The 24,033-nt window shown below is 35.5% G+C and overlaps 1 protein-coding gene across 1 annotated transcript in view; it reads right to left on the bottom strand.

Moving 5' to 3' along the window:
- The window catches only part of asic1a (acid-sensing (proton-gated) ion channel 1a), a 30,108-nt gene continuing 6,075 nt past the window's right edge, over positions 1 to 24,033 (bottom strand). The window contains exons 4-11 of the mRNA XM_067393476.1: positions 12,111 to 12,258; positions 11,906 to 12,033; positions 11,685 to 11,835; positions 8,133 to 8,189; positions 5,658 to 5,811; positions 5,345 to 5,436; positions 5,101 to 5,180; positions 1 to 1,161 (exon numbers count right to left, since the gene is read on the bottom strand). Of these exons, the coding sequence (XP_067249577.1) occupies positions 1,042 to 1,161; positions 5,101 to 5,180; positions 5,345 to 5,436; positions 5,658 to 5,811; positions 8,133 to 8,189; positions 11,685 to 11,835; positions 11,906 to 12,033; positions 12,111 to 12,258 (930 nt within the window). The 3' untranslated portion in view covers positions 1 to 1,041. The remainder of the gene's footprint in view (positions 1,162 to 5,100; positions 5,181 to 5,344; positions 5,437 to 5,657; positions 5,812 to 8,132; positions 8,190 to 11,684; positions 11,836 to 11,905; positions 12,034 to 12,110; positions 12,259 to 24,033) is intronic.

Below are 24,033 nucleotides of genomic sequence, written 5' to 3' on the forward strand. Positions count from 1 at the left end.
TCAAAATAATACAGATTATTAATACAGAAAAACGAATCAGCTGAAAAAGTTTGATTTACATATTAATACTATTGATCTTTTTGACACTCCTTTTGAAGGAAATATTGACAATTGATTGTGTGGTTTTCCTGAAAAGAAACTGTATAGCATATGAGATTAATATAGTGTCTCAAATGTAAATCTGACATGAAAAAATAGCCGTAAACTACCATATTCCACAACAAATCACTGCATACTATCTGTTCGCATTAAACACATCTATCTAATGCATCAGAGACTTCAAAACACTTGATTTCCTTTTTAAAAATACCTGACACCCTGTTGCTCCAACCTCTCATCCATTCTAGAAATAATCACATGTAATATATACATGCAGAAAGACACACTTACAAACAGACAAACACATTCATGCACTTGCAGTCGCACACACACACACACAGAGCATTGGCACACGACGTTAACAGACATGCACACACACTCCAGCTCCCGAAACAAACGTGACACTGCGGACAGAAGCTCGCATGCACCCGCTGGGAATATCTAGGGTTAGTCTCTCTGATCTGACACAGGCCGATGATATCATGCTCGTATCATAACAACTACAAGCCTTCAGACTGGTGTTCCCTCTTACCACGCCTTGTGCAATGACTAGTCTGTCACAACGCATTTACAGCCATATCATAGCTATTAAGATGGACAGAATTAATCAAATATGACACAGTAACCCCTCAAGCTTAGCAGACGCATTTCTGTTGCAAAAGGCCAGGCGCACAAAGATCGAACCATTTAATTTATATTTAACATTCCTGCCTTATGGAGATGAAATCAGCTTATTCAGAAAACAACAAAACATTTTTGGAAAAATACTAGAAAATTTTCATTCATAGGCATAAGAGAGAGTGAAAGAGAGAGAGGACAAGCACAAGATGCCAGAACCATCTGTAGAAAACAACCGTGCTGGTGTCGTGATGCCATCTGCTAAAATGTAGAACGTAATCGGAATATGACTGGCAGGCAAACAGCTGGAATATTGCGGGAATGTTAGTGGAATTTACTGACGTGACACTTGACGTCATCCAGGCCGAGTACAGTGCCGTGATCCGTGTTGTTGTTGTTGTGATGTTTCTTGTCGGAGCAGCGGCACAACCTGTATTTCATTACCTTGACAGATAAAAAGAAAGAGATGTGGTGATGTTGTCCTTAAACTTTATGCATATAATATAGTCTAAGTATATTTTTTTCTGCGCAACAATAATTGAATCTCTATGGAAGCTTGTTTCCGCAACTGAATAAAAAATAAAAAAGGTAATTGTGACTATTTAATCTCACAATACTTTTTTCCCCTGCAATTGAGTTTATCTCACAATTCTGACTTCATAACACACAATTCTGACTTTATATCTCGTAATTCTGACTTTATAACTCGCAATTCTGACTTTATATCTCACAATTCTGACTTTATATCTTGCTATTGTAAGTTTATATCTCACACTTCTGACTTTTTTCTCATAATTGTTTATAATGCGCAATTCTGACTTTTTCTCGCAATTTTGAGTTTATATCTCATAATTCTGACTTTATAACTCGCAATTCTGACTATTTCTTCCAATTGTGAGTTAATATTATGCAATTCTAACTTTATTTCTTGCTATTGTAAGTTTATATTTCACACTTCTGACTTTTCTCTCACAATTGTTTATAATGCGCAATTCTAACAATTTCTCGCAATTGTGAGTTTATATCACGTAATTCTGACTTTATAACTCACAATTTTGACTTTATAACTTGCAATTCTGATTATTTCTCACAATTCTGACTTTATTCCTCGCAATTTTGAGTTTATATCTCATAATTTTTCGTACTTCGTAACTTTTTTCTCACAATTGTAAGTTTTTATCTCACACTTCTGACTTTATTTCTTGCAATTCTGACTTTATTCCTCGCAATTTTGAGTTTATATCTCATAATTTTTCGTACTTCGTAACTTTTTTCTCACAATTGTAAGTTTTTATCTCACACTTCTGACTTTATTTCTTGCAATTCTGACTTTATTTCTCGCAATTGTGACTATATCTCGTAATTCTGACTTTATATCTCGCAATTCTGACTTTTTTCTCATAATTGTTTATAATGTGCAATTCTGACTTTTTCTCTCAATTTTGAGTTTATTTCTCGCAATTTTGAGTTTATATCTCATAATTCTGACTTTATTTCTCTCAATTCTGACTATTTCTTGCAATTGTGAGTTTATATTATGCAATTCTAACTTTATTTCTTGCTATTGTAAGTTTATATCTCACACTTCTGACTTTTATCTCATAACTGTTTATAATGCGCAATTCAGACTTTTTCTTGCAATTCTGACTTTATTTCTCGCAATTGTGACTATATCTCGTAATTTTGACTTTATATCTCGTAATTCTGACTTTATATCTCGCAATTCGGACTTTTTCTCATAATGGTTTATAATGCGCAATTTTGACTTTTTCTCGCAATTTTGAGTTTATTTCTCGCAATTTTGAGTTTATATCTCGTAATTCTGACTTTATTTCTCGCAATTCTGACTATTTCTCATAATGGTTTATAATGCGCAATTTTGACTTTTTCTCGCAATTTTGAGTTTATTTCTCACAATTTTCAGTTTATATCTCGTAATTCTGACTTTATTTCTCGCAATTCTGACCATTTCTCACAATTCTGACTTTATTTCTCACAATTTTGAGTTTATATCTTGTAATTCTGACTTTATTTCTTGCAATTCTGACTTTATTTCTCGCAATTCTGACTTTATATCTTGCTATTATAAGTTTATATCTCACACTTCTGACTATTTTCTCATAATTGTTTATAATGCGCAATTCTGACTTTTTCTCGCAATTTTGAGTTTATTTCTCGTAATTCTGACTTTATAACTCGCAATTCTGACTATTTCTTGCAATTGTGAGTTAATATTATGCAATTCTAACTTTATTTCTCACTATTGTAAGTTTATATCTCACACTTCTGACTTTTTTCTCAGAATTGTTTATAATGTGCAATTCTGACTATTTCTTGCAATTGTGTTTTTATATCTCGCAATTCTAACAATTTCTCGCAATTGTGAGTTTATATCTCATAATTCTGACTTTATAACTCACAATTTTGACTTTATTACTTGCAATTCTGACTATTTCTCACAATTCTGACTTTATTTCTCGCAATTTTGAGTTTATATCTCGTAATTGTGACTATAACTCACAATTCTGACTTTATTTCTCGCAATTGTGACATTATATCTCGTAATTCTGACTTTATATCTCGTAATTCTGACTTTATATCTCGCAATTCTGACTATATCTCACACTTGACTTTTTTCTCATAATTGTTCATAATGCGCAATTCTGACTTTTTCTCGCAATTTTGAGTTTATTATTCGCAATTCTGACTATTTCTTGCAATTGTGATTTTATATCTCGTAATTCTGACTTTATAACTCACAATTCTGACTTTATTTCTCGCAATTTTGAGTTTATATCTCGTAATTGTGACTATAACTCACAATTCTGACTTTATTTCTCGCAATTGTGACATTATATCTCGTAATTCTGACTTTATATCTCGTAATTCTGACTTTATATCTCACAATTCTGACTTTATATCTCGCAATTCTGACTTTATATCTCACACTTGACTTTTTTCTCATAATTGTCCATAATGCGCAATTCTGACTTTTTCTCGCAATTTTGAGTTTATTATTCGCAATTTTGAGTTTATATCTCGTAATTCTGGCTTTATTTCTCGCAATTCTGACTATTTCTTGCAATTGTGAGTTTATATCTCGCAATTCTGACTATTTCTTGCAATTGTGATTTTATATCTCGTAATTCTGACTTTATAACTCACAATTTTGACTTTATAACTTGCAATTCTGACTATTTCTCACAATTCTGACCTTATTCCTCACAATTTTGAGTTTATATCTCGTAATTTTTCAAATCTCGTAACTTTTTTCTCACAATTGTAAGTTTATATATCAAAATTCTGACATTATTTCTCCCAATTGTGCTTATAACTCACAATTCTGAGTTTTTCTCACAATTGTGAGTTTATATTATGCAATTCTAAGAAAATTCTTCACAATTGTGAGAAAAAAGTCAGAACTGTGAGCTAAAAAGTCGCAATTATCTTTTTTTATTTTTTATTCAGTGGTGGAAACAAGCTTCCATAAATCTCTGATGACTCAAAAAGTGCAATTCACATTTAATCCTCAAGGAGGAAATGTCTGAGATACAATGATGACGTGATGTTTCACTCACAATTACCGTAGGCATCAAACATTATACAACATACAAGTATCATCAGCAACTTGAAATGGCAATCAAATATCAGGGGCAGTTTACACAACACCGTTTTCAACTAAAAACCGAAAACTTTTTATGCGTTTTGGCCATTCATTTACATGACAACGGAGTTTTGGGGGCCTGAAAATGCAAACTTTTAAAAATTGGTTTCAAAGTGCAAGTTTTTGAAAACAATATTGTTATCTCCGTGTGGAAATGGTGACATCATGTGCACTTGCATTACGTGTTCAGTCTATAGGCGAGCAGTGTTTCTTTACAAAGTGACATCGCCATCTACTGGCCTGGCAGCAGAATATGGCGTTTTTAGTCGTTTTCGTAGATCCGTGTGAAACGATAGTTTTGAGAATATGGTTGAGATGGCAAATATGTGCCAGATGTTGAATGTACAGAGTAAATGAGCTCTGGTGATGATGGTGATGATGGTAAAAAGCATCTGCTCAAATCAAAGTTCCAAAAAGTATGCTGTATTTTATTCTTTTGAAATACTTGAAATAGATTTTTGTAACATTCTAAATGTCTTTATGGTCACTTTTAATAACAAAAACTGAATAAAAGTATTAATTCCTTTAAAAACAACTCTTAATGACCCCAAGATTGCCATGTTGTGTCAAGAGATTTTAATAAATAATGACTTGAACATGAGCAGATTTCCTTTGGCTGTAATAAACTGTTAAAATGTCATTAGACAAATAAAACCAAAACCCAGCAGAAATCTTTATGTCAGGACAGAACATTAATACAGATACTTCATAAACCTTACCTCATAAAGGTAGTCAAAAAGCTCCAGAATCGTAAGAATACTGGCTCCAATGAAAAGCCCCATCTGTCCTCCGATATCACCTACCAACACACAAACACACAGAGACTGAGCTGCAGTGCTAAAGGACAGTAGCATTTCTTTTTTTGACAGTTTTAAGGTGAAAAATGTAAATCTCATCACTTAGAAAAGTAACTGCAGCACATCTCTCAAGAAGCCGCAAGATTAGCACAAATGACTGACTTACCCAACAGACCCGCCACCTCATAGGCTTTCCTCTGCTCGATGGTTTCGTAGTTCAGAGCCTCAAAGAACACGTCCAGCACCAGGACATTCTCACTGACAGCACACACAACACAGTTTAGCATGTTTTTGGCATTCCAGCATGGCAGATTATCAATAAAAATGCTAAAGTGACACATTATCAAACACTATCTTTCTCACTGGCATCTACGTTGTTATTAATCAATTAAGAAATGTTCAAACAACTGTCGCTGTGATGGAGAACAGACACTACTGCACCAAGGTAACAAAGCGATCAGTGTTTACTGAACACTCACGTTATGTACTTCTCAGATTTGCTGTACTTCTTTGCCAGGTATTTGACTGACGCTTTGCTGGGGATCTTGACGAAGGACAGCTCTTTACCGTAGCGCGTGATGTTGCACGGAGTCTCGCATGAGCAGTAGTCGCTGTCCGCTTCCACAAGGAAATCTGTGCAACCGCAACAAGATAAAACATTAAAATGATTTTAAAAGTGCCCCATTATGCTATTTTAATAGTTGCTAATTTTGCTTTTGCATACATGTATATATTTAAGAAAAAAATTATATTTATATATAAAATATTTATATATACAGTACAGTCCAAAAGTTTGGAACCACTAAGATTTTTAATGTTTTTAAAAGAAGTTTCATCTGCTCATCAAGGCTACATTTATTTAATTAAAAATACAGTAAAAACAGTAATATTGTGAAATATTATTACAATTTAAAATAACTGTTTTCTATTTGAATATATTTCACAAAGTAATTTATTCCTGTGATGCAAAGCTGAATTTTCAGCATCATTACTCCAGTCTTCAGGGTCACATGATCCTTCAGAAATCATTCTAATATGCTGATCTGCTGCTCAAGAAACATTTAATGTGTACAATTGTACAAAATATTTGTGTACAATATTTTTTTTCAGGATTATTTGATGAATAGAAAGTTCAAAAGAACAGTGTTTATCTGAAATCTAATCTTTTGTAACATTATAAATGTCTTTACTGCCACTTTTGATTGATTTAATGCATCCTTGCTGAATAAAAGTATTCATTTCTTTCATTTATTAAAAAAATAAATAAATAAATAAAAATTCTTACTGACCCCAAACTTTTGAACGGTAGTGTATAATGCTACAGAAGCTTTGTATTTCAGATAAATGCTGTTCTTTTGAACTTTCTATTCATCAAGGAATCCTGAAAAAAAAAAAGTACACAACTGTTTTCAACATTGAAAATAATCATAAATGTTTCTTGAGCATCAAATCAGCATATTAGAATGATTTCTGAAGGATCATGTGACACTGAAGACTGGAGTAACGATGCTGAAAATTCAGCTTTGATCACAGGAATAAATTACTTTGTCAAATATATTTAAATAGTACACAGTTATTTTAAATTGTAATAATATTTCACAATATTACTGTTTTTTACTGTATTTTTAATTAAATAAATGTAGCCTTGATGAGCAGACGAAACTTCTTTTAAAAACATTAAAAATCTTAGTGGTTCCAAACTTTTGGACTGTACTGTATATGTAATATTATTTATATATATATATATATATATATATATATATATATATATATATATATAAATAATATTTACATATACAGTACAGTCCAAAAGTTTGGAACCACTAAGATTTTTAATGTTTTTAAAAGAAGTTTCGTCATAAATATATATTATATATATATATATATATATATATATATATATATATATAAATATATAGATATATCTATATATAGATATAATATATAATTATACATGTATATATTTCTTAAATTTATACATGTATGTGCATGTATTTATATATACATAATTATGACACACATATATATTACGTAAACACAGACTTTTATTTTGCAAACGATTAATCGTGATTAATCGTTGTGCAGCCCTACTTTGGATAGATAGATAGATAGATAGATAGATAGATAGATAGATAGATAGATAGATAGATAGATAGATAGATAGATAGATAGATAGATAGATAGATAGATAGATAGATAGATAGATAGATAGATAGATAGATAATTGAATGACAGAATGATAGGAAAATATATAGACAACGAATGAACGAACGAATGAACGAACGATAGATAGATAGATAGATAGATAGATAGATAGATAGATAGATAGATAGATAGATAGATAGATAGATAGATAGATAGATAGATAGATAGATAGATAGATAGATAGATAGATAGATAGATAGATAGATAGATAGATAGATAGATAGATAGATGTTTATTTCATTCATGGATATTTTTTTTTCCAACAAATCTTACTTCATCATCTTCATATATATAATTTATAAAACCATGATGAAAAGGAGGCAGGGTGAAGAATATCTTATATTTCCTGCCCCCTCAACAATAATAATAATAATAATAATAAAAAAAAAAAATCAACATATCAAATCACCGTTTTTACTTTGGAGGTCTTCTACAATAGGTTTACATGCATTTAAGGTCAAATAACATTTTAATTTCATCATAATATACATTGCAGCATTGTCTCTTTTATCACAGTGTCTGAAACGGTCTTTCTAAACTCCACCCTTCTGCAAGCCTACTCTGCTCTGATTGGTCAGATGGCGCAGTCTGCAGTTCAGAATATTTTTTTTTTCTTTTGGGAGACAATAACTCCATTTATCTTGATTTATCTGAACTTTGCAGACCTTTTACATTCACAAACAGCTATATTACATGCTACATGAAAATAAGCATGACAGTGATATTGCGTCATGATAAAAGTTACTCACCAAGTGCTGGATGTGCACATTCCTTATATAGCACAGGGGTGCAGTAAGGCGCATCACCTGCAGGGGCAGTAAATATTTAAGCATCATTATTGGGATGGTTTGTCCAAAAATAAATTCTATCATCATTTTCTCCTGCATGTCGTCCAATCCTGTATCTCTTCTTTCTTTATTTTGTGGAGCACAGAAGGAAATGTTATGACAGACGTTTCCAATGCAAGATCTGAGGATTCAGAAGACTTTCCATCTTTTATTTATTGTGCCATATGGGTTTGGAAGGACATGAGGATGATTAAAAGATGATAGTTTTTATTTCTGTTTGAACTCCAGTGTTCAAACTGTATCAGAGCCCTTGGGATTCCCAACTTTTCTCAGAAAGTTGACAAAGGCTGTTTTAATGTTAACTACAACTATTAAAAATCCAATAATTGAAATGAAGCTGTAAAATATAAATATTTGATAAAAATAAGAAATAAGATTGTTGAAGAACTAAAATTACTAAAACTTAATCTGATATAAAAAATAAAGCTAAATAAAAATATAAAACAACAACAACAAAAAACACATTGCAAAATTTCTCAAATTTAAACTGAAATTAAAACAAAAACTGAAAATATTAATATAAGAGCCAAGACAAAATATTAATAAATACTTTAATACTAAATAATACTAAAATAGCACTGATTGATAAACGCACATGAAAAATCAATATTAAGTAAAACGATAAGATCAAAACTTCAAAATCCTGCTCAATTTCTTTTTAATATTAAAAACCTCAAGCATTCACACTTACTAAATTCTCTTAGCATGTTCTTGTGCACAATAATGAATATTCAGTGGCAGTTATTAATTGCCCTGGGTTAAATTCCCACACTAATACATGTTAATTTAGCCTTTTGTAATCAACTAAATTGCATTTCAGTGCCAGTGGCGGTCTAACAGGAGCAGGTTTAATTTGGTTTCACTGGCTTGATTAACTTGACCTCAAAGCAGTCGTGAACTCACTTTTTCAGAGGCAGATCCTTAAAGGGATAGTTCATCCAAAATGAAAATGTCATCTGTCATCACTTACTCACACTCAAATAGAGTGCCCCAGGGATGACGCGTTTTTGTAGGCCAACCCGGAAGTTAGCAGCGCACGGGTTCCCTCGACTGAAAGCCTATTCATTTTTCCCATAGACTTTTGGAAAATCGCAGAAAATAAGCTCTGTGTTTAACAAAGGGTTCTGACACTTACACATTTTGTCTATCAAGATAATCTTTACAAGTTAACACAACATATAGATTTTGAAGCCTAAATAAAGTGGTCAGATATAAAAGGCTAACAGTAGGCTATAAACGGACTACAGCACACAATGGTCGCGGATCAACGTCGTCACCACCAAGCTTCCTCAAACTTTATTTAGAAAACAACTCTATTTAAAAACATGCTCGCTGATTATGATCTGCGCTGTGTATGAATACTTATCCACTTTTTCATGAGAAATGCTGTCCAAATGTCCTGTTTGTCATGATGACGTCTAAAGTCCCCGCCAAAGGAAGTAGTCCCTTTTAGCAATTTGTTAGCAACCACTGAATTTAAGACACAGTAAAAGTTTAAAAAATCACAAGCGGTTATAACTGGTGTGTTTTATGTCATAGATCAAAACGTGAAAGTATTTAGAGGCTTTGTTAACCACAGACCTTATTTCAGGCGATTTAGTAAAAACCCATTCAAAAAACCCATAGACTTTACGGCGTTGGAACCAGAAGTCCTAAAATGCTAACTCGCTTCCGGGTTTTGCCTAAGAAAACGCGTCATCCCTGGGGCACTCTATTGCTTTAAACATGAATGAAGTTCTTTCTTCAGTTGAAAATAAAAGAAGATATTTTAAAGAATGTTGGTAACCAGACATTTGACGGTAGGAAAAAAACAGTATGGAAGTCAATGGCCACTGTCAACTCTCTGGTTACTAACATTCTTTAAAATATCTTCTTTTGTTTAAAATGGTATAAAATATCTGTAATAAAAATGGAAGTTGCTGCAATCGGGGAAGAATCTGTGGCTCTTTTTTGTACTACATAAATGACTTGCACCTTAGGGCGCGCAGATGAAACCCTTGCGTTCTCTTGTTCATGTACTCTTGCATTTGAATCATAGTCTTCTTATCGGATAAAAAATGATCCACCTCATTGGAGTGCATACTTTTTAGATATATGCAAATGTTTAGAATTGATGCACATCTTGCCATATCCATCCATTTTTTTAGGGTTGTTAATCGCGATTAATCGCATCCAAAATAAAAGTTTGTGTTTACATAATATATGTGTGTGTACTGTGTATAATTATGTATATATAAATACACACATGTATAAATATACATAATAATTATACACACATATATTATGTAAACACAAACTTTTATTTTGGATGCGATTAATCGCGATTTATCGTTTGACAGCACTATTTTTTTATGCAATATCCCAAGAGTCGCATTAAAACAGGTGAATTTAAACAGGTCATTGACGAATAAGGTTTTTAGTGTAAAAAAACATAATGGAGATCTAATTAATTTTTGAAGTTTTTGGACAAAATTTTTCACCAAAAAAAGTCATTTGGTTTAACCAAAATTTTAGTTTTACCATATGACACTTTTGGTTATACCAAATGACGATATTTTCAAACAATGCTAACAGGCTGACATCTAGCTAGCTAGCAAAAGGACAATCAAGCATTTTATATTTACTTTTGTAATATTACAACATTTTCCATGTTTTATAGCGGTTGTACCGAATGACCTGATGTTTCGGAACATGCGTGTGAGTGAAAGTGAAAACATGAATTTTTCAAATAGTTAAGAGAGAGTTACTTTGCTTCATGATCATGTGGTCCTTTGCAGGTGTCTGAATGATGTCACATCCTGTCACATGATATTGACCGCATGACTTGATCCAAAATGGTCCCTTTATCTTGGTTACTCCGAATGACATCAATGAAATTCATTTTTCCGGACATTCTTTCTCATAACAAAGCAACGACTTCTACACATAATTTTAATACCATGTTGTACTATGTTGATATATATAATTTTATAAAATCATGCCAGAATAAAAAATATACAAGTTTATTACATTTTAAGATATTTTAATCACAAATGAAATGGCTGTATTGGCCTTTGGACGGTTAAACCGAATGACCAATTAAAAATCTCTAAAATACCTTTATATGTAGCAAAATATATTTAAAACCTTTTGGATTCAATAAAATATATCTAGTTTTACAACCTTACATACTTTGGATGTCATATCTTTGTTTTTTATGATTATTATGGCCTTTGGACAAATGACTCATCAAGTCATTGAACCAAATATAGCTAACAACTCTGACAGACAGTGGGTAAAGCCATTTCGACGTTTCATTTCACAACACAGACAATAAATGATCCTGTTCACTATTTCATCGACCTGATGGACTTTCATTACAGTAACTGCGGCATTAAAATAAAATACTTTTGATTTTGTACTGCCAATGCCAAGTGAATGTCAAGTGCTGCCGTAATTGTTGCAGTGACTCACCAGGCATATGCACCATGCGGCAGTTGCAGTTTTCCACCAGGTAGCGCGTCTCGCAATCTGTTCGACAAGCACTGATGCTGTACGCTTTGAAGTAATCCGAGCTTGGCGGGGCCGACTTGCAGCTCCCCCATGGAGCAGGAAGATACACCAGCTGAAAAATAGATAGTATGAGTCAAAAAAACTAAAGATCCATTTAAAGCGCATATTAACACCACACCTACTCGCTGCTCTTGGCAGGAAACAAACGTCTGAAATCCTGGTGCGACTCCAAAGCCCAGCTGATCTATAAACGGAGGCTCGTCCTGACTGTGAATCTGAACTTTGATTCCCGCCTCAAACGACGACTCATCTGCATGAGAAAACGAGCGAGAGTGAGAGCAAGAATGAGAGTGGCGTTTACCTGGTATTTTAATCATGCGGTCTCACTTGTCTCTCCCCACACTGGTAAATATTCATCCTGCTGAATGTCCAACATGACCTCCAGGCCGTTTCCCATCCCTCCCTTCACGCTGACCTGCGGTGGGTCGTTGTGACCGGAGTTAAAGGTGTAACACTTCCCGTAACGCGTGAACACCTGAAAACACACACAAAAGAAAACTATACTGCATACCTTCCATTATGATCTAAATTTGCTGTTTATTTCTATTGAGCACTGACTTTTGCATTAACATTGTATTAACATATATACAGCCGTGGCCAAAATACTGGCTGCTTCAGTATTTGTAGATTATTTTTTCACATGTTTCTATGGTATACTGGAAAACAATGATAAGCATTTCATAACTTTTAAAGGCTTTGCAAAGAGTCAGTATTTACATAACCTCTGCAATTTGCTCTGGCATGCTGGATATCAGCTTCAGGGCCAAATCCTGACTGATAGCGATTCATTCTTGCCTTATTAGTGCTCAGAGTTGACTTCTACTTGTCCACTCGCCTTTTGAGGACTGACCACAAGTTCTCTATGGGATTAAAGGGTTAGTTCATCCACAAATTAAAATTCGGTCTTTAATTACTCACACTCATGTTGTTCCAAATCCGCAAGACTTTCGTTCATCTTCGGAACACAAATGAGATATTTTTGATGAAATCTGAGAGGTTTCTGTCCCTGCATTGACAGCTACGCAACTAGCAATTTTCGTTACGCATCACGTTTGAGCTTCCTCAAGAACCAATGAGGTTCATTCTTGCATTACACATCATGTTTGAGCTTCCTCAGGAACCAATGAGGTTCATTCTTGCGTTACGCATCATGTTTGAGCTTCCTCAAGAACCAATGAGGTTCATTCTTGTGTTACGCATCATGTTTGAGCTTCCTCAAGAACCAATGAGGTTCATTCTTGTGTTACGCATCATGTTTGAGCTTCCTCAAGAACCAATGAGGTTCATTCTCACGTTAAGCATCACGTTTGAGCTTCCTCAAGAACCAATGAGGTTCATTCTTGCATTACACATCATGTTTGAGCTTCCTCAGGAACCAATGAGGTTCATTCTTGCGTTACGCATCATGTTTGAGCTTCCTCAAGAACCAATGAGGTTCATTCTTGTGTTACGCATCATGTTTGAGCTTCCCCAAGAACCAATGAGGTTCATTCTTGTGTTACGCATCATGTTTGAGCTTCCCCAAGAACCAATGAGGTTCATTCTCGTGTTACGCATCAGCTTCCTCAAGAACCAATGAGGTTCATTCTCGTGTTACGCATCACGTTTGAGCTTCCTCAAGAACCAATGAGGTTCATTCTGGTGTTACGCATCATGTTTGAGCTTCCTCAAGAACCAATGAGGTTCATTCTCGTGTTACGCATCAGCTTCCTCAAGAACCAATGAGGTTCATTCTCGTGTTACGCATCACGTTTGAGCTTCCTCAAGAACCAATGAGGTTCATTCTGGTGTTACGCATCATGTTTGAGCTTCCTCAAGAACCAATGAGGTTCATTCTCGTGTTACGCGCCACATTTGAGCTTCCGCAAGAACCAATGAGGTTCATTCTGGTGTTACGCATCATGTTTGAGCTTCCTTAAGAACCAATGAGGCTCATTCTCATGTTACGCATCACGTTTGAGCTTCCGCAAGAACCAATGAGGTTCATTCTCGTGTTACGCATCAGCTTCCTCAAGAACCAATGAGGTTCATTCTCGTGTTACGCATCACGTTTGAGCTTCCTTAAGAACCAATGAGGCTCATTCTCATGTTACGCATCACGTTTGAGCTTCCGCAAGAACCAATGAGGTTCATTCTCGTGTTACGCAGCACATTTGAGCTTCCTCAAGAACCAATGAGGTTCATTCTGGTGTTACGCATCATGTTTGAGCTTCCTTAAGAACCAATGAGGCTCATTCTCATGTTACGCATCACGTTTGAGCTTCCGCAAGAACCAATGAGGTTCATTCTGGTGTTACGCATCATGTTTGAGCTTCCTTAAGAACCAATGAGGCTCATTCTCATGTTACGCATCACGTTTGAGCTTCCGCAAGAACCAATGAGGTTCATTCTCGTGTTACGCAGCACATTTGAGCTTCCTCAAGAACCAATGAGGTTCATTCTGGTGTTACGCATCATGTTTGAGCTTCCTTAAGAACCAATGAGGCTCATTCTCATGTTACGCATCACGTTTGAGCTTCCGCAAGAACCAATGAGGTTCATTCTCATGTTACGCATCACGTTTGAGCTTCCTCAAGAACCAATGAGGTTCATTCTCGTGTTACGCATCAGCTTCCTCAAGAACCAATGAGGTTCATTCTCGTGTTACGCATCACGTTTGAGCTTCCTCAAGAACCAATGAGGCTCATTCTCATGTTACGCATCATGTTTGAGCTTCCTTAAGAACCAATGAGGCTCATTCTCATGTTACGCATCACGTTTGAGCTTCCTCAAGAACCAATGAGGTTCATTCTCGTGTTACGCATCAGCTTCCTCAAGAACCAATGAGGTTCATTCTCGTGTTACGCATCACGTTTGAGCTTCCTCAAGAACCAATGAGGTTCATTCTGGTGTTACGCATCATGTTTGAGCTTCCTTAAGAACCAATGAGGCTCATTCTCATGTTACGCAGCACGTTTGAGCTTCTGCGCGACGTTTGTTCTCGCGTGTCAAGCAGGTTCAGTTGAGCTTCTGTTCATGTTCGCTGATCAATGTTTATATGTGAATAAAAGCCTAAATTAAATCTCTTCATCATATAAAGCGATCGAGTCTCTTCAGAAAATTTGGACTAAACTGCTTGATTCATATGGATTAGTTTGATATACTTTTTAAGCATCAAAGGCCCTGTTTCCACATGGTATTAAGATGCGTTTTGGTTGAACGGATTACAAGTGGACGACGCTAAATACAGGTGTAAACGGGGTGTAAAATGTTTTGAGCTTGTCCACTTTTAACCAGAGGTAGTCGAAAATGCATTGCTTTCAACCCGATTGCTTTCACAGTGTAAACGCTCATGTGGTTGAAAACATTTGAACGGCCACAAAACACTCTCAACGAAAAATGTACCAAGCACAATGTTCTCTCACCATTCCTGATTTCTAACACAAACTCAGCAGTTATCAGAGCAGAAACCAAAGCTGATGTTCTCCGTAGGTTTTCCGTCAACTTCAGAATGTTGTTCATATGTAAATTGCACAAGTTTATTTTGTCCATTAAATCGATAGATCTGAAAAAACCCATACATTTACTCACCCATAGACCTTCTCCTCGAAGAAATCAGGACACAATTGGTTGGAAGTGGACAAAAGAGATGGATTACACCAGTAAACAGGTATGTGTCTCCCTTGTCTACTTGTGATCTGATCAACCAGAACACATGTTAATACCAGGTGTAAACAGGGACATAGAGTTAGTTGTGTAGCTGTCAATGGAGAGACACATGAGGGTGAGTAAATGATTACAGAAGTTTCATTTTTGGGTGAACTAACCCTTAAGATCCGGCTCAAGAAAAGCTCTAGATAATGTTTGATTTGTTCTAAACTGCTTTTGCATTCTGGACACAGATGTTTTTTCAACAATCCATTGAAATTCTTCACTTCATACATTTGCATAATATTCAATATTTACAGCTTCTTAACATGACACAGTTGGTTGCATTTTATTATTTTAATTCAGTTTTGTTTTCCCTGCTGTCAGAAGGGACGTGCAGCCGCACCAAAATGATCTGAGCGAAATAAAGTGATATTAAAAGAGCTGTAACAATTCTTCCTTAGTAAAAAGCTCTATTCTTGAAAAATGAGATGAGACATAAACAATGAAAGGAATAAAAAAAATGAAAAGTTCATTGTAGACCTGCTGAGAGTTATTAAAGGGAGCCGGTTCCTATGGAAACAGAGACCCGGGTCTGAAAAACACAAAAAGGCTCTGTCCTCTCGCTGTGCTCTCTTTGATACATTAATTAAACATTTAAAGTGTTTCAAGACATTTCCCTTTGAGCACAGCTCCAGCTGTCTGATTGTGTTGAAAACATAGGGAGAGATCCTAAGAGATTTTGACCTGTCGGACCTGATCAAACCACCCTGCTGTCCACATTAGCATCAATTAGTGTTCCTGTGTGTCTTACACAAACATTCTGCATCAATACTGCAAATCCTGACACAAAAACATCCGTGTGACGTTCACCGAGCCTCAATCCCCCTGTAGAACCACTTGTATTGACATTATCAGAGTATGATAGCTCACGGCATATACAGCAAACAATCTTACGAGAATAACCAGCTACCTCAACAAAAAGATAACAACAAAAGACATACATTACTGTTCAAAACTTTGGGATTACTTTTATTCAGAAAAGGTTCATTAAAGCGGAACTCAGTAAGATTTGCGAAGCTCCCCCTACAGGATCCTTCAGTGAATCACACTGTCGTAAATACTCCAAGCGCAGCTCTGGACTACAACGACTAGAACGCTCACTAGCGCAGTAGTTTTGCAAATACAGTACACTCGATGGAGGTGGGTAATTTTCGAAATTGTCTTATAAAGTCATAATATATACATTGTTTTTGAATTACCGTAAAGCATTTTGTCACTCTCGCGTGAACGTGAACATGAGGCGAGATTGCGTCGGGTCGGCGAAGCTCAACTTGCAAGTGCTGTTTTTTGGTGTAGATGTGCCAGAGACGCCTCAAACACACCACTACAAGTCAATTAACCATCGTAAGGACTATTTATGAAGGTAAAAAAGTTACTTCGTTCCGCTTTAAATAGATCAAAGTGACCGTAAAGACTTTCATAATGTTACAAAAAAAATGTTTTCTAATAAATGCTGTTCGTTTGAACTTTCTATTCATCAAACAATCCTGAAAGAAATGTATAACGGTTTCCACACAGATATGAAGCAGCACAACTTTTTTCATCACTGATAATAATCAGAAATGTTTCTTGAGCAGCAAATCATCATGTTAGAATGATTTCTGAAGGATCATGTGACACTGAAATATGAGAAGGTGTTACCTCATCATAGTTTCTGAAAACCTGCTCTGTTTTGCTGGTTTTAACGGAGTTGCGATAGTCTTTTATTCCCCATTGTGACTTATATCAGAGTGAAACTGCTTCTCGAACAAGAAAAAAATGTAGGGCGGGACTTGATTTTGTCCATGGGGAATTGATTGGATGGTTGTGGTTTGCTATTGGTTGATCTCATGTGGGTGACAGGTTGCCCCTGTTTTCTTCTTTCAGTCAAACACAATCAGAGTTATATTAAAACCTAGGAGTAGTTCGCCAATGTTGGTTTTTGAAATAATCTCCAATGTTTAACGAACGATTCAATGGACAGCGGCGGTCCTAGAGGCAAAGTTGTTCAGAATGAGGAGTTCTATCATGTGGTACCAAAGTTGTGGGCGTGTGCGAAAAATCGCTCCATAGATAATCCTTTACGCACGTGAAAAACACGAAGGCGCCCCCCTCTTTTGAATTTCTCACAGGCCTCTAGGGCCATGAGTCAAACAGGCCCATTGAGTTTTGTTCCAACTGGCCACCGTTAACCATGTCTGATAGCTGCTCAAACTTCAGTGGCCAATGGCGGACATGTTTTTTGAGATATGTCAATGTCCTCATAGACGAAGACACTGCATGCCAATTTTCAAGTCAATCGGAGTAACGGTGAAGTAGTTATAGCAATTTTCATGGTTTTTGCTGTTATAGTGCCACCAAGTGGCCAGTCGCCACGTCCTTTTTCATGCAACCACAGAATGAGCTCTTACATACTATATGTGTGCCGAGTTTGGTGAAAATATCTCATTCTGTTCACGAGTTATAGCCATTTTAGTAAAAGTGGCTCCACCCACTTCAAACATTATGCCGGCCCTTAGAGACCGTTGAATCATAAATTCAACTTTTTTTGATAATTACTGACAATCAGACTCCAGAGAATCTTGCTGCACTGGTTTGGCTCTGATCGGGCCAAAAACCTGGGAATAGTTCGCAAAAGTAGGTTTTTCAAAAAAAGAAGAACCAAGAACGACGGCCAAATCTGCATTTTGTCTGTCTTGAGCCAAGGATCCCAATAATATAAGACACTTGATCCTACGCCTAACGGTTCAGGAAATATGAGCGATTTCGTACTTTTCACCTCTGTAGCGCCCCCTTCAGGCTGATCAGTGCGAGCCGTGGTGATGTTGCAGGCGGTGTGAGTACTACCAGCCCTCACTTACGGCTTGGTCCGCTGATCCTTGGTAATTTTAACACGCGACGCGCTTGAACCCCTAAAAATATCCTGGCTCTTCCAAGCTTTATAATGGGAATGAATAGTAACTGAGATTTTGAAGCCCAAAAAAGCACATCCATCCATCATAAAAGTAATCCATAGCTCCAGGGGTTTAATGAAGGCCTTCTGAAGCATTTTTGTAAGAAAAATATCCATATTTAAACTGTATATTGCGATCATGCTCACGGATGTTGTTCTTCATCGTCATGAAAGTGTATTATCTGCATACATTTTAAAGCTATATCAGTTTAAACTTGTAATTGATAATTTTCTAAATGCACACATCTGAAGCACACACACAGAAAGCTGGCTGTCAGACTTCTCTTTTACGTCTTATTGTGTTTAAACTGTCAAAAACACAAAAAGTTCACAAACACAGCCGGTTATGTCTGTGAAGTACACAATCTTACCATTATATTTTTGTCAGATTTTCCAATACTTTTTTGCTTCACCTCGTAGCTGATTGGTTTGGTTCATGGCTTATAACTCTTTAACGAAGACTATTTTAAAATCCCTATGAGAAAACATAGAAAAAACATTGTCTTTGCCTTGTTATTTTGTCATTATCAACAAATTAATGTATGTCTGAAAAGCATTTTAATGGGCTAACTGAGTTAAAGATCCCTAGATTAGTCAGTTAGCGTTTTCTTATTGGTCTTCCTTCTTTATGCAAACAACCCCCCCTCCCTCACCGCCATCATCCGGTCTCTCCTTCGGCAACACTCAGGAGTCCAATTAACTGTCATGATTAGCTGTAAACATCATTTATGTGGGGTGGGAGCACAGGCGGCATGCAAAGGCACTTTAATCACTGTCTCATTATCATGTGTGATTATTCATTGCACAATAATTTATTCATCTGCAAATTAAGATCAGAAAAATTGGCATTTGTTATTAAAGAAGTCTCAGTGGAGAAAAGGAGGCGTATGTGACTGTGCTTTATCTTTTTTTTTTTTTTCACACAGCTCTATATTTTATTACATGCTGGCTTATATCTTGTGATTTCTTTAATGCTCAAAAAGGTTGCATTTATTTAATATAGTAAAACAGTAATATTTTAAAAAGTAAAATATTTATACAATTTAAAATAACTGTTTTCTGTTTGATTATATTTTATAAAGTAATTTATTCCTGTGATCAAAGCTGAATTTTCAGCATCAGTCTTCAGTGTCACATGATCCTTCAGAAATCATTCTAATATGATGATTTGCAGCTCAAGAAACATTTCTGATCATTATCAAAATGGAACAAGATTATTTACTTAATTTCCTGCCACGTGGGAGTCAAAATGATGTAAATTGTTGAGTTAGAATTTCAAATAATGTAACAGTTATTGAAATGGAGGGAAATGTATGTGATAACAGATCAATTATTGTGAACAAAATATTGTTCTGAAATAAAATAATTAAAAAAATAATTAAAAATATCTTTTTACTACAGTTAACTGAATATCAGTTCAAAAGAGACATGCTGGTTACAGAAAAAAATTCCAGCTCCAAAAAGCGCATCCATCCTTCATAAAAGTATAATCCATATGCCTCCGGGGGGTTAATAAAGGCCTTCTGAAGTGAAATGATGGGTTTTTGTAAGAAAAATATCTATAATTAAAACATTATAAACTATAATCACTGGCTTCCGACAACGGCCATACGCACGTTCACGAGAGTTGAGTGCTGGCGAAAGGGTGACCTCTGACCCGACGTATGATGTAGCTCCTCTTCTCTTATATCAAAATCCTCCATAATTTTTCTTTAAAACTTTTTGTTTTAGACTTCTAATTCCTGACCGGTGTTTTGTTTTGCTCTATCCTCTGAGCTTCTGCGTTTGTCAGTTCTCACTTAAACTGCTACGCCTTAAAAAAAATAAAAATAATAATTTCCATGAAATGTTTTGGTTTTGGGTTTTTTTTTCAGAAATTTTGTGTTGTGTATTTAAATGAAACCTAATGAAAGCATAAAACATTGATTCAATTTTCCTTTTAAAGGTGCCCTAGAACCAGTTTTTACAAGATGTTAAAAAAATGAAAATAGCGACGGCTCTTGTCTCCGTGAATACAGTAAGAAACGATGGTAACTTTAACCACATTTAACAGTACATTAGCAACATGCTAACAAAACATTTAGAAAGACAATTTACAAATATCACTAAAAATATCATGATATCATGGACCATGTCAGTTATTATTGCTCCATCTGCCATTTTTCACTATTGTTCTTGCTTGCTTACCTAGTCTGATGATTCAGCTGTGCACAGATCCAGACGTTAATACTGGCTGCCCTTGTGTAATGCCTCGATCATGGGCTGGCATATGCAAATATTGGGGTCGTACATATTAATGATCCCGACTGTTACGTAACAGTCAGTGTTATGTTGAGATTCGCCTGTTCTTCAGAGGTCTTAACAAATGAGATTTATATAAGAAGTAGGAAACAATGGAGTTTGAGACTCACTGTATGTCATTTCCATGTACTGAACTCTTGTTATTCAACTATGCCGAGGTAAATTCAATTTTTGATTCTAGGACACCTTTAATCCTATGAAATTAAATTTTTGTTAAACAAAGTGCAGCACAAGTGTGTGCATGTTGCAGGATTTGTATTTAAATAGTCTTTTTGCAGTTTAATATGAACAGACACTAGTCTATGTCGTGATTTGATTTAAAGGGTTAAAACTTTTAAAGTTTTAAATCTGGAAGCCTTCACTGTGCCGACTGCGTCACCTGAGTAAGGATAATGACAGGGAAGAGAAGAAATCGTTGAATAAAGTCGTTATTTTTGTTTTGTTTTTGCGCACAAAAAAAAAAAAAAAAAAAGTTCTCGTCTCTTCATAACATTAAGGTTGAACCACTGCAGTCACGTGACTGTTTTAACGATGTCTTTAGTACCTTTCTGGACCTTGAAAGTCTTTGGACGATTCACATACCTCTCGGATTTCATCAAAACTATCTTAATTTGTGTTCTGAAGATGAATGAAGGTCTTATGGGAGTGGAACGACATGAGGGAGAGTAATTAATCACAGAATTTCATTTTTGGGTGAACTAACCCTTTAAGTGTGCTGACCTACTTTTTATTTATTCATCAGAAATTTGAACGATTCCGTGACATTCCGCGTTATACAGTAAATTCTGTTTTTATGACTGGATTCCATGATTCCGTCCGCGTCTTCTGCTTTTATGAAGGATGGAAAAACTCATGCTCCATTCACTCCCATTACAAAGCTGGGAAGAGCCAGATTATTATTTAATATAACTCTGATTGTGTTCGGCTAAAAAAAGAAAGTCATATACACCTAGGATGGCTTGAGGGTGAGTAAATCATGGGATAATTTTCATTTTTGGGTGAACTATTCCTTTAAAATATTTTAAAATCAGACAAAACAACCAAAAAACGAAGATGTTTCTTCTTTCTTGAAGTCAAAAGGTTGAGATCCACTGTTTTAAAACTAGCTAAGTTTGTGAGAATTTTTTAATAGGACATGGGATTTAATAGGACATGGAATGCCTCCAATGATTTCAAACAGCACTGTATCACCAAGAGCATCCTATCTGTGGAAATTGCCAAATAAAGCAGTTTGGAGAGTATATAAACAGCATTTGAGCCGAATGACTTCAGTCATCAAGGCCAATGAAGCAAGCAATTCCCCTCCCAGAATGAAACCCATCAAGCATTTAATTGTAGCTACACAGGGCTGGAAAACATTAAATGCACACAAAAAAGAGCCGGCTGGCCGTGAAGATAGACCGAGGAGAGCCATCCCTCGAACTCCATTAACAATTACAAAAAGTCTGGTGCACTGGGCTATTTTTTCCCAAAGCACTGAGTCACTAAAGACAGAGATAAAGAATAGAACATCCCAGACGCTCTCTCACACATCACACCAAATCTAATATTTAACACTGACCTATTTTAAAGGCTGCTGGATATTTTGAACCTGCTGTGGGAGTTTAAAGCAGCCTGGAGCAAACAGGATTGCGAGCTTTTCTTCAAAAGCCTGGTGAAATGAAGGTGTGCTAAAATCACCGGGGAATAAGAAACATGCAGATGTTTTTTGGGAGACTCTGTGCTCATCAGGGGACTACTAATGCTGTTATACAAGCATTTATATTTAGAGAGGGAAAAATCCCTGTACAATATGCTCATGTTGGCATTTGGGTAAGTAGGGCATTATCACCAACACGCCACACAAAAGACTTCTGATGCTTCAGACGGGGATGGAGGAGTCAGTTCCACATGTCGCCATGGAAACTTGGAGAGAAACATGGTTACATCACCGAAGCAACCTTTTCAGCACCATAGTCCTCATAGTGTCATAGTGTGAACTCCTGCTCCAATGCTCATTTTCAGTAATGAGCTGCTGCTCACATCTGCTCTCATGCTTACAGTTAAAAATTTAGGTCTGAGTCATACAAAAATAGTACCACAGCAGTGGTTTCAGACGGTACTACCATGGTACACTGATATATATATACCATGGTACTGAATGATTACCACATGGATGTATCATGTGAGTACACTGCTAAAAAAATATTTTTTTGAAGTTGAAAATGATTGAAAAAAGATGAGTGAAGTATGTTTTACATACTTTCTTTGTAATTATTTGTGGAATTTATTAGCAATTTATGAGTGAAAATTGTTTCAAAGTAAATCCTTTTTTTTTTTCAGTGTACTTGAAAGACTACCATCAAACATGCACAAAAAACACAGGGCTTTTTCTGCTGCAGCGGTTAGTAGTTCAGATTTTTACTATAATCACTAGCAATGCCAAGGTCATGGGTTTGATTCCCAGAAACACCTCACAGATAAAATGTACTCCTTGTATGCACTTTAATTTGTTTCTGACAAAAGTGTCTGCCACATACATAAATGCACTTTGCCCTGGCAAACCATCTCATTTTTCATCTTTTTTAAAGCTGCACTGCCACTACAGATGATTTTTGGGCAAAGATGAACAAAACCGTGTTCTTGCCTGACCCCATTTCATTCAATAATGAACATTTATTTTGGACGTTTACATATTGTCTGTATGTAAAGGTTCAGCTACTATTTTGATGGATAAGCTACTTGCTTTAAATGACACATTTTTCAGATATATGCCCCAAACCATCAAATTCAATTGAAGAGGAAAAAAACTCTGCAAATAATTTGTTTCATATGGAAGCTTGTTTCCGCCACTAAATAAAAAAAAGGTAATTGCGACTTTTTATCTCACAATTCTGACTTCTTTTCTCAGAATTACAAGTTTATATCTAACAATTTTGACTTTATATCTCAATTGTGAGTTTATATCTTGCAATTGTGACTTCATAACGCACAATTGTACCTTTATATCTCACAATTGTGACATTATATCTCACAATTCTGACTTTATAACTCAATTGTGAGTTTATATCTCGCAATTCTGACTTTATATCTCAATTGTGAGTTTATATCTCGCAATTGTGACTTCATAACTCACAATTCTGACTTTATATCTCACAATTGTGACTTTATATCTCACAATTCTGACTTTATATCTCAATTGTGAGTTTATATCTCGCAACTGTGACTTCAAAACGCACAATTGTACCTTTATATCTCACAATTGTGACTTTATAACTCAATTATGACATTATATCTCACAATTCTGACTTTATATCTCAATTGTGAGTTTATATCTCGCAATTGTGA

The sequence above is a fragment of the Chanodichthys erythropterus genome, chromosome 9 (genome assembly GCF_024489055.1).
Source record: "Chanodichthys erythropterus isolate Z2021 chromosome 9, ASM2448905v1, whole genome shotgun sequence".
NCBI lineage: Eukaryota > Metazoa > Chordata > Actinopteri > Cypriniformes > Xenocyprididae > Chanodichthys > Chanodichthys erythropterus.